Below are 12874 nucleotides of genomic sequence, written 5' to 3'. Positions count from 1 at the left end.
TGCCTTTAGCATTTCATTAGTTATAAAATCTAAGCCACAAGCTTTATTGTTTTTCAGCTGTGATATAGCTTTAAGTATTTCGGTATCAGTTATTGCAAAATCAAGTTTAGAAGAAGTCGAGTGTTTCTCAATGCTTTCGACTAATTTTTCTATATATTCATTACGCTGTTTGAATCTATTATCTAAAGAATTAAGTGACTTAAAATGATCTAACCAAATATCAGCAGCAATATTTTCTGAGGGATCACAACTATCGGATTCCTTGAGTTTTCTAACTAAATCCCAGTAGACCTGAGGATTATTACACTCTAGATTATCTAACTGATTTAAAATGTCTTCTCGAAATTTTCTTTTTTTATACTTTCTACTTTTATTATATTGTCTCAACAATTTATAGAATCTACCATGAATGTAAGGGTCATTTGGATATTTAGAATATAATTCAGCATAAGATACAACATTCTTTCTCATTTTTATAATGTCTATATCAAAAAACTTTTTATTTGTGTATATTTTTCTTGAAGATTTTTTCGGTGGAGAAGGACGGCTCAAACATTTTTTAGAGGCTGTTAATAAAATTTCATTAAGTTTCACAGCCAGCTCATTAATATCAGAGCTGGTATCAAAATGTGAAATAAGATTTTTGCTGTCTTTATCTTGCAGAGCTGATTGAAAGGCCTGAGAGGAGTTTTCCTGCCATTTGAATTTACTACCCATGACTAGAATTCGGCTGTGGAATTATATCAAGGAAATGATGGCTAAGAATTTTCCATGATAATTTACAGTGACAGTCACTTAAAGTTGGGTTAAAAGTTGAAACATTAAAATACAAAATGTTTTGCATCAAACTATCTGAAGCCAGTAAATAATCGACAACACTGGTACCCATGTGATTATAGCATGTATATTTACCTAAAGAATCACCCAAAGTTCTACCGTTTAACAAACGAATTTGGTTCCCCAGGCATAATTCAATCAGCTCTTTACCTCTAGTATCGACTGTTGTATCTCTGCTGTTTCTAACATTTAAATTGAAATCAACTGGATAATTATCATTACTAATTGGAAGATGATCTGTACTGTCCGAGGACACAAAGTCTAATAGATTACCACAACGTGCATTAAAATCCCCACAAAGTAGGACATCACCCTTAGACTTAAAATGTAATATGTCCTTTTCTAACAGCTGAAGTATATCAGTGGACAGATTTTTAGTATAAATGGATTGGGCTGGTGGATCATATGCCAAGCATAAATATAAATCATGATTAAAGTTAAAATAAGATTTATCAAATTTCATCCACTGAAAGTCTTTTTGTGAGTTCACTAGCAAAGAAATATGAGGCTTTAGGGCCTGTTTGATAAATATAGCTAACCCTCCAAAATATCTACCGTTGCCAGAAATGGGTCGACAAACAGGGTAGTATTTATAACCATCTATAGAGAGGGGGGTATTATACCCTATGTGTGTTTCCGCTAGGAGAATAATATCATATGCTTTGATCTCGGACAGAAACATATCATCATCCAATTTGTTCATACCACCATGCACTATGCCTCCAACATTCCAGAAGCAAAAATTAAGATCTTTCTTTACTTTTGGTTTACTAGAATTACATGCATTACCTTGAGATCTTGATGGAACAGATCTATTAGCTTTACTATGACACATAATAACAAGATGTTAAAATACAAATAAAAATATAAGGTAATGCTCTTACAATAAAATTGAGCAGTTATAGATAAACAATGTTCTATTGCTACAGGGTGTCTTGACAACACAAACTGCTGTATATCAAGTGTATATTTAACTTTTATAATACTTGTTTGGTCTTAAATATTAAGTTATTTGGAGTAAAAGATATTCAAACTTTTTAATTTTTATTTTTTTTAACAAATACTAAAAACAAAATAGAAAGCAAAACCAAAAAAACAAACAAATTCAAATTAAAGCTTAGACTTTCTATGTACTCTAAATGAAAACAAAATTTTCTATAGGCACAGATAACTCAAAAAGTGAGTGGTTTTTTTTGTTGAGAATTTACAAAAGTAAGATATTTGTACTAAAAATGAGACAGTTTATATATATATGCATTATCCTTGGTCGCCATGTTGGATGTAAACACTATATTTAAAACGATCTTTATGAACTTACCTGCTATTTACATATCATTTTTAAGTTATAAAAACCTTTATAGTATATTATTATTTATTAATAAATGTTTAAAAGTCACTAATATGTTCTAATATTAAAATTTAGAGTGTTATTTGGTCATTACAAGTGTTAATCGGATAATAAAAATGTTATTCTGTCATTCAAGGTACTGCTACACTGTCGCCTGGTCCAAATATTGCTACATGTGTTTGTTGAGAATCATTTCCACTTGATCTATTGATGTCATAACAAAATACTTTTCCATTGTGGCATTAGATATTTTGTATTATGACGTCAAACATTTGCGGGAACCTTTGTGATGTCTAGTTATAGCAGACAAATAGAAATAATGTGTATTTTGAAGCCTTAAAAGTCTATTTTATTTTTTTCTGTAACACCTTCCTATAAAAAAAATAGCCTTTCAGAACATTATAATTATTTGGACTAAATGTTGTCCGATAAGTAAATAAATATGTTTATTCTAAACTTACAAAATATAGCTAGTCACTTCAATATTGCAAACATTGGACATTTTTAACAACTATTCTTTGCATACATGTACATCATGTACATTGTACATGCTGATGTTTAAATTAAATTGTGTGATTTTCATTCTGAAAGCTTAATAAAATATTTCCAGCTTGGTATTGGTAAAAATAAGTTAAGTGATGAATTTATCACAGTATTCATTATTGAATAGTTAATAATAAGATACATGATTTAATGTTTTAGGCGAAAACAAAACCCTGATGGATACACATATTGTACGACAGTTTCAGAATTTGCAAGTTTTGTCAAAAACAAATGGTCTGAGGATGGACGACCTAGTTAGTGATCTTACCATGGCACTAGAAGAAACTACAAGATCACCAAAATCATCAAAAAATTACATGGCTATGGCTTCTTCAAAAAGACAAAAGAAAAAAAAGGGAAAAAAGAAACGAATAACATGTGTTGAACTTGACAACACAAGTGAAGCGTCTGAAAGCAGTCTAGAAGGAGCACTTAGGGGTTACATGGAAAGCCGTTTACAACAAAGCGATTCTGATGATGTTTTAAGTAAAACACATTACTATACAAGACTATCCATGCCGGCAAGAACTGAATATATACCTTCTGTAGAATCAGATTCATTTACAGATAACATATCTCCTGTAAAACCACAAAGACGAAGAAAAAAATATAAATCCATGGTCATTGATGTGGAATGTATGCCAGCCCCACAGAGCACAGTGGTGCCATTCAAACAAAAAAATAAAGCTAAAATGGAAGTCGAAGATAGGAAAGAATCACCAATACCAGAAACTATCAAAGAAACCACTGTAGAACAAATATATCCAGGAAAAAGGAAGAGAAGTTCCAAATCTAAATCAGATACTAACAAGGACAACTCAGAAAAATATGATACCATGGATACTGGAAATGAATCTCAGTATGTTAAAGGTTATACTATATCATGTCAACAGAAATTGTTCTGAAAGAGACAGAGTTAATTGCCCTTACACATAGTTATATTGAAAGGTGAAAGGGTGTCAATTGATTCATTCTTTTAGAAAACATTAATGTCATTGATACATTTATTTCCCTAGCCTACATGTATATAAATGAATTGATAACAGTATTTTTATACGACCGCAAAATTTGAAAAAATTTTCGTCGTATATTGCTATCACGTTGGCGTCGTCGTCCAAATACTTTTAGTTTTCGCACTCTAACTTTAGTAAAAGTGAATGGAAATCTATGAAATTTTAACACAAGGTTTATGACCACAAAAGGAAGGTTGGTATTGATTTTGGGAGTTTTGGTCCCAACATTTTAGAAATTAGGGGCCAAAAAGGGCCCAAATAAGCATTTTCTTGGTTTTCGCACTATAACTTTAGTTTAAGTTAATAGAAATCTATGAAATTTTGACACAAGGTTTATGACCACAAAAGAACGGTTGGGATTGATTTTGGGAGTTTTGGTTTCAACAGTTTAGGAATTAGGGGCCAAAAAAGGGCCCAAATAAGCATTATTCTTGGTTTTCGCACAATAACTTTAGTTTAAGTAAATAGAAATCAATGAAATTTAAACACAATGTTAATGACTACAAAAGGAAGGTTGGTATTGATTTTGGGAGTTTAGGTCCCAACAGTTTAGGAATTAGGGGCCAAAAAGGGACCCAAATAAGCATTTTTCTTGGTTTTCGCACCATAACGTTAGTATAAGTAAATAGAAATCTATGAAATTTAAACACAAGGTTTATGACCATATAAGGAAGGTTGGTATTGATTTTGGGAGTTTTGGTCCCAACATAATAAGGGGCCCAAAGGGTCCAAAATTAAACTTTGTTTGATTTCATCAAAATTGAATAATTGGGGTTCTTTGATATGCCGAATCTAACTGTCATGACTGTGTATGTAGATTCTTAACTTTTGGTCCCGTTTTCAAATTGGTCTACATTAAGGTCCAAAGGGTCCATAATTAAACTTAGTTTGATTTTGACAAAAAATGAATCAGTTAGGTTCTTTGATATGCTGAATCTAAAAATGTACTTAGATTCTTGATTATTGGCCCAGTTTTCAAGTTTGTCCAAATCGGGGTCCAAAATTAAACTTTGTTTGATTTCATCAAAAATTGAATAAATGGGGTTCTTTGATATACCAAATCTAACTGTGTATGTAGATTCTTCATTTTTGGTCCTGTTTTCAAATTGGTCTACACTAAAGTCCAAAGGGTCCAAAATTAAACTTAGTCTGATTTTAACAAAAATTGAAATCTTGGGGTTCTTTGATATGCTGAATCCAAAAATGTACTTAGATTTTTTATTATGGGCCCAGTTTTCAAGTTGGTCCAAATCAGGATCTAAAATTATTATATTAAGTATTGTGCAATAGCAAGTCTCTTCAATTGCACAGTATTGCGCAATGGCAAGAAATATCTAATTGCACAATATTGTGAAATAGCAAATTTTTTTTAAATTAGAGTTATCTTTCTTTGTCCAGAATAGTAAGCAAGAAATATCTAATTGCAAAATATTGTGCAATAGCAAGATTTTTTTTTAATTGGAGTTATCTTTCTTTGTCCAGAATCAACTTAAATCTTTGTTATATACAATATACAATGTATATTCACTTTTTACTACCAACTGATAAATTAAAATAATCTTTACCATTCAGTGATAACAAGCAGTTTTTTTACATCTTAATATTTTATGATGTATTTTAATGAGTAGTTATTGTTGCAAACTCCATTAGAAATTTTAATTGAGATTAGTTTTGGAATAAGGGAAAGGGGGATGTGATTAAAAAAATTGGGTTCAATTTTTCTCATTTGAAATTTCATAAATAAAAAAGAAAATTTCTTCAAACATTTTTTTGAGAGGATTAATATTCAACAGCATAGTGAATTGCTCTAAGAGAAAACAAAAATTTTAAGTTCATTAGAACACATTCATTCTGTGTCAGAAACCTATGCTGTGTCAACTATTTAATCACAATCCAAATTTAGAGCTGAATCCAGCTTGAATGTTGTGTCCATACTTGCCCCAACCGTTCAGGGTTCAACCTCTGCGGTCGTATAAAGCTACACCCTGCGGAGCATCTGGTTACTATTTTGAAACTATTTACAAGAGAAAAGTTGGTCATAATTATTACATAAATGTAAATTGAGCTATATCATGTATATATATATGCTCCTTACACAGCCAATATTCATATTTTGATAAATGATACATATATTTGAGCATTGACTCACTGGGATGACACATGACTATATATATTATTACAGGTTAAATTACCTATATAGTTACAGTACCTGTATGTGTTTTGGCTTCTTATTTCTGTTGTATAATTTTAGGGAAAGTAGTTCCTGGACAAGTTTTAGTAGCAGTGACAGTGAGGGAATAAGTACACATGATGAAGGAAGAGAGGGTAAATTATTGTTTTGCTACTTTTAATTTGTGATGAAGGCCTTCAATTATACCTACTTATGTTTCTTATCATCTTATGTGTAAGGTTAATTAATGTTTCAATTATAAGCTACAGTGAAACAAATGATTAAATCTTTTTATATTTGCCTCTTTTGAGTAAAATCAAATACTACATAGTTGGTTCAGAATAAAGTGTTATTACTGTAATTATATGTCTTCTTGTAAGAGCAAAGACAGATTTTCTCAGAGTCAGAACAGGGGATAACAGAAGAACAAAGCAAAAAATTTGTAATAAAGAATTGATACAATTGTATGACAATCGTCCAGCAAGGAATGTCATGTTCTGCATTAATTAAACTTTTAAACCACAAATTCTGTTTATATGCCATCAAAATTTCTGTTTTATAGCTGATGATGAACAGAGTGATTTCTTCCATGAGCCTGGACCAGCTTGCGGTATACCTGGAATCATTCCTTGGTGGGACGACAATGAAGCTAAGGATGAGAATGAGATGGAATCAGAAAAAGAGTTCCATCAAATTCTGTCAGGAACATTTGAAAATATGTCCAAAACTTCACAGTTACAATTTAAAGCAAGAGTTACTCAATTAATGGCAAAGGTATATAATTCATTTATAATTTTCTGCATGTTTATAGTTGTTTTGTGTCATTTTAAAATCCATCAACCATTTGCTAATTGACTTTGTGTTGTAACCATAACCTTGCAGCTATTGTATGTATTATTAAGACCAGGAATATCTTGTTGTCATTAGTAAATTACAGTTGAATTTACAATTTGACAAAGGAATAAACAGTATCAGAAACATATCAAAAGTTAAAACCAGCAACCAGTTTAAATTCCATGTCAAGGTTGCATTCAGTGACTCCATTCAAAATATGAAATATTTTTTTACCAAATAGCAGTGCCAGTTAGGATGTATTTAAAAACAAAATAGACTGCTTTACTGAGTATTTCTCTGATAAATATGAATAAAATGAGATGTGGTGTAAATTTCAATGAGACATCAATTAAATTACACAAAATAATATAACATACAGTCTTCAATGATGTTAAAAGTATCAAAGCACTCTGTAAAGTTCCCTTTTAAAGTCTAGAATGAGTTGTTATTGAACTAAGCAAAGAACTGACAAGGACACATTATTCACTGAGGTCAAAATACTGACATGGTTTGTGACATAGGACAGGCAAATGAAAATGTGACAGTGTTAAACTAGATGTTTAAATTTCAATCATGCTCCATTTAAATCTCTATCAGTGGAATAACTAACGTAACGGTACCCAAATTGCACCGAGTACCCAAATTGCACCTATTAAGCCAAAATAGTAAAAATAATCTTACAAGATTTCCTAGAGACCGTAAACAATTTGTATTTTTATGATTTGATACTATGCACATCTTTCAACATAGGTAAAACTATTTAGATATGCACAAAACGTTCACAGTATTTATCAACAGGAGAAGTGTTTACTGAAAAAGCAAAATGTACTGAAACGTCGCATGGCGACGTCATCAAAACGTCATCTTTTTAAAATGATCAAATACAATATGTTACAAGTATCCATTTAAAAAAATTAAAGAGGGAAGCATGGACTAATATCCAATTGTTCAAAATATTTGAAGAAATTAAACAAAAGCTCTGTTATTAGAATTTTGACAGTGTGAATTTAAGCATGGATGCAATTTGGGTACTCCTCATTTCAGAATCATTGATGGTTTGGAGGTCAGTTTAGACCAATTTTTCTATGATTCCATATGGATTAAAAATCAAATTGGTGTACCTATATAATAAAGAAGGATACAGCTACAAAATAAACACAGAATGGAAATTTTTGTCTTTATCATAAAAAAACGTAGGTGAAAAAACTGTCATAATAGGTGCAATTTGGGTACCGTCATGTTATACACACATACAAAAACATGCAATACAAATCAGCTCAGAAAAGCTTTTCACTTCATGGTAACTGGACAGTTATTTAATACATAGGTATATGCAAATAGTACTAAATTATGCCATATCAAAAAGTGCTCACAGTTACTGAAAACAAAATCCTAGCACTGAACCTGTAGAAATCACACTGTTGTAGACTATAGGCAGCTGTATATTGATGAATATTCTACACAGGACACCATGCACAACACAGATAGGAATACTAATATAGTTTGTAGTAAATAAGTGCAGAATTTCAATACAAAAAAAACCTATTATATTTCTTATAAAATTTCTAGAATTTCAAATTATCCTAGATTAAAAAAAAATCTTTGTTTTAAGATAAAAATAACCAGTTAACTGATATTTGAAACAAGTTTTTATATTTTTAGTCTGGAAGAGAAGTTAGATTTGGTAGAAGAAGGTTGAAAGAAAAGGTCAGTTTTGTTTATAATTCTTCAAGTATTAGGCACATTCCATCTATCACTCCTATGGTGTATGTCTACACTTCCTACAGTAAATCAAATTTGCTATACCCAATTTGCTTGATATTTATAAAAAAAAACATTAGGGTTGACCAAAGAGAGTTCTCTTAATTTGGAAATACTTTTGGTTCTGTAGTTTTAAGGTTTTGAAACTTTTACAGACAGATTTAAGGCAGTTCTCCATAAACACTAACTTCAGTTTGTTGAGACTAATTTTCTCATAACTTTACACTATAGTTGGAACTGATAAATAGAAGTTCCTTTTCAATTTGAATGAAATTTCTGTTTTGTTGTTCCAGAGTAATGGGACTTTAATAAACTGTCAGATTGATTTAAATTTTTCATTAGCTGTACCATAACTTGAGTTTGCTTGAATTGATTTACAAGAATCTTAATATATTTGTTGGAATTGGTGAAAGAAAGATACCTAACAATTTTGAAAATTTTATTTCCAGAATTATGTCACTTAACTCATATAAATTAAAGTAAAATTTTAACATGTCATGCTCTAGCTTTAGCATGCTTGGATCAAATGACTACGCACTTCTGTCATGCTCTAGCTCTAGCATGCTTGGATAAAATGACTACACACTTCTGTCATGCTCTAGCTTTAGCATGCTTGGATCAAATGACTACACACTTCTGTCATGCTCTAGCTCTAGCATGCTTGGATCAAATGACTACGCACTTCTGTGATGCTCTAGCTCTAGCATGCTTGGATCAAATGACTACACACTTCTGTCATGCTCTAGCTCTAGCATGCTTGGATCAAATGACTACACACTTCTGTCATGCTCTAGCTCTAGCATGCTTGGATCAAATGACTACACACTTCTGTCATGCTCTAGCTCTAGCATGCTTTGATCAAATGACTACACACTTCTGTCATGCTCTAGCTTTAGCATGCTTGGATCAAATGACTACACACTTCTGTCATGCTCTAGCTTTAGCATGCTTGGATCAAATGACTACACACTTCTGTCATGCTCTAGCTCTAGCATGCTTGGATCAAATGACTACGCACTTCTGTGATGCTCTAGCTCTAGCATGCTTGGATCAAATGACTACACACTTCTGTCATGCTCTAGCTCTAGCATGCTTGGATCAAATGACTACACACTTCTGTCATGCTCTAGCTTTAGCATGCTTGGATCAAATGACTACACACTTCTGTCATGCTTTAGCTCTAGCATGCTTGGATCAAATGACTACACACTTCTGTCATGCTCTAGCTCTAGCATGCTTGGATCAAATGACTACACACTTCTGTCATGCTCTAGCTTTAGCATGCTTGAATCAAATGACTACACACTTCTGTCATGCTCTAGCTTTAGCATGCTTGGATCAAATGACTACACACTTCTGTCATGCTCTAGCTCTAGCATGCTTGGATCAAATGACTACGCACTTCTGTGATGCTCTAGCTCTAGCATGCTTGGATCAAATGACTACACACTTCTGTCATGCTCTAGCTCTAGCATGCTTGGATCAAATGACTACACACTTCTGTCATGCTCTAGCTTTAGCATGCTTGGATCAAATGACTACACACTTCTAGCTTTAGCATGCTTGGATCAAATGACTACACACTTCTGTCATGCTCTAGCTCTAGCATGCTTGGATCAAATGACTACACACTTCTGTCATGCTCTAGCTCTAGCATGCTTGGATCAAATGACTACACACTTCTGTCATGCTCTAGCTTTAGCATGCTTGGATCAAATGACTACACACTTCTGTCATGCTCTAGCTTTAGCATGCTTGGATCAAATGACTACACACTTCTGTCATGCTCTAGCTTTAGCATGATTGGATCAAATGACTACACACTTCATACTGTTGCTTCAGATTTTAAATTTTTTGGTTTGTCCTTACAGAGTTGTCAGATTTGACACAATATTTTTACGTTGATGAAAGTTTTTATTACAGAGTCAATTTTAAAGACTCTGATAAGATTCTTACGCTGATGAAAGTTTTTATTACAGAGTCATTTTATAAGCTTCTGATAAGATTCTTTCTTGACAGTCCATTTTTGTTCTCACCACAATTTTCATATGCACATTTTGAAAAAAACAAAAAAAATGTGCAAATGATTTTAATTTACTGAAATTTGTTTACCTATCATTACAACTCTAATTCATCTATAAAATTTCCACCAGAGACCATATGAAATGAAAATTAACAACCATATGTCACCTTACAGCATTCAAAAATGAACAAAACCCAAACTGTAAAGTAAGCTTTAAAAGGCCTTGAAATGGCAAGTGTAAAACAGTTCAAACATGAAAACTAACAGCCTGATTTATGAGCTAGATAACAAACGAAAATAAATTTTGGTTACTCTCTCTGGAGAGAATATGGCACTTGTCTTTTGTCTATATATACATGAATTCATTTATTTATATCTATTATGTTTTAATGTTTTTTTATTACCAGACTCCTGGTTATACAGTATCAAACTACATAGAAGATAAACAAATGTGGAATTCCATGCAAGGAGTGTATTCTCCACCATTCTCCAGTAAGGAGAATAAAGATTCTAAAAAACTCAGAAAATCACCTGCATTAACCAATCCTGAAGGTAAATATAATGCATAAACTAAAGAAATGGATTTATGTTATGGAAGTAAAGATTATGACTTATTTAACCAAAAGTTTTGTCAAATTTAATATTTATAAATATATGTTGTAAGATCGCTAAATGTTTATGTGAGAAAGAGATTATAATGAGTAAATGGCTAAGGGGTCATCCATAATTGTCAACCATTTTCCAAAGTGTACAAAACGTACACTTTTTCAGACCCCCCACCCTCCCTCAAAAAGTGTACATCAACCATTTTCAGATGTCAAGAGAGCAATCAATCATTCTTAATTAAAAGAAGATCCTGTTTATTATATTTTAGTTTAATATAGAAATCTGCCTTGAAAATAAACTAAAACATATCTGACTGTTTTATTTGATGACATATATCTGTGATGCTTGTGTTTTGTTAGAATAAAGAGTTCAAAGATTAGTGTTTCCCCTATCACACAGTGAGAACTCCAATGAAAAAGGCACCTAGAGCATGCAAAAGATTAACAAAAGGGCACATAAACTATGCTAAGAATCAAAGAAAGGGAAATGCATGGTTATATTGCATTGGTAAAGTATGGACTGACAGTTGTTGATGGAATCAGAGCTTAAGACAGCAATCAATAAAAGTGTAATGTTTTAAAACATTTTAAGTTTTTAAATTTAAAAATTAAATGTATATATGTTACAGTAAATAGGTGAAATTAGGAATTACACGTAATTACTAAACATTTCAGTAAATACCTGTAATCACTAGTCAATTTAGTAATTACATGTATTTACTAGTTGTTTCAGTGATTACAGGTATTTACTGATTTTTTTTGTCATTTTTACAGCTATTTACTAACTTGATATTTTTGTTTAAAAATTAAAGACATAATTCAAGATATCAAATAAGAAAGTAAGGGGTAGGGATTTTTAGGGCTTACTTAAGGATCAAGGATTATAAGGCACATTAGAAGTGCATACACTTCAGTGTTTGTGAATTGAAACTGGAAAATGGTTGTTTTATAAGCTTTGAAACTCCCTAAAAATCATTTTGAGCATGCAAGACAATGATATAAATCCAAAATTGAGAAAAACATTTTTGAGAAATTTATAGGCAACTTAGCCAGCTATTTTTTAAGATAGACATTAGATTATGGCAAACTTGGTTAAATGATCTTGATAATTCTTAAAATCTCATAATTTTGTTATATTAAAATCTCCATCAGGCATACTCTGCATATCAACTTGTCCAATTACATGAGTTAAATTCCTTTTACAAAATAGGTTTAACTACGACTTCTGTTGTCAAACATTTGCGATGAAGCTGACGTGATGGCGTTAAAAGTCACATTTTCATATTTCCGTGTTTTTATGAGTTCTTCAAGACCTCCAACAAAATTTTATCATCGTTTCTTCCTGTATAAGAATGATCTTTTTGTGGATTGAAAAAGTCAACTAAATGGTCCATCCCTTTTGTTTTACTTTCAATGTTGACATTCTTTTCCTTTTCGTCGAGCCTGTGTTTTTTGTCGCAAAAGCGAGACATAGCGAACCAACCTAATAATTCCGTTGCCAGCGGCGTCCACAAATATTCACTCTGTGGTTATATTTTTTAAATTGATAAGTTTTTCAAATTATCCTTGATTTCTACCAAACTTGAACAGAAGCTTCAGTTGTTTATGATCAAAAGAAAAATTTCAAGAAATAAATTTTGCAAAAATAAAATCAAGTTTTTCCGTATTTTACTTATAAAGGGACTTAGTTTTTATGCCAGTTAACATTACATTCACACTGTGGTTAATTTTTAAAAATTT

At 31.7% G+C, this 12874-nt stretch overlaps 1 protein-coding gene across 1 annotated transcript in view; it reads left to right on the top strand.

Moving 5' to 3' along the window:
* The window catches only part of LOC139514580 (G patch domain-containing protein 2-like), a 33801-nt gene that overhangs the window by 14674 nt on the left and 6253 nt on the right, over nucleotides 1-12874 (top strand). The window contains exons 2-6 of the mRNA XM_071303972.1: nucleotides 2888-3587; nucleotides 5993-6066; nucleotides 6474-6685; nucleotides 8408-8452; nucleotides 10937-11081. Of these exons, the coding sequence (XP_071160073.1) occupies nucleotides 2905-3587; nucleotides 5993-6066; nucleotides 6474-6685; nucleotides 8408-8452; nucleotides 10937-11081 (1159 nt within the window). The 5' untranslated portion in view covers nucleotides 2888-2904. The remainder of the gene's footprint in view (nucleotides 1-2887; nucleotides 3588-5992; nucleotides 6067-6473; nucleotides 6686-8407; nucleotides 8453-10936; nucleotides 11082-12874) is intronic.

This window comes from Mytilus edulis, chromosome 3, assembly GCF_963676685.1.
Source record: "Mytilus edulis chromosome 3, xbMytEdul2.2, whole genome shotgun sequence".
NCBI classification, from domain to species: Eukaryota; Metazoa; Mollusca; class Bivalvia; order Mytilida; family Mytilidae; genus Mytilus; species Mytilus edulis.
Note: the sequence above shows the minus strand (reverse complement) of the source record. Positions and strands in the feature narration are given on the sequence as shown.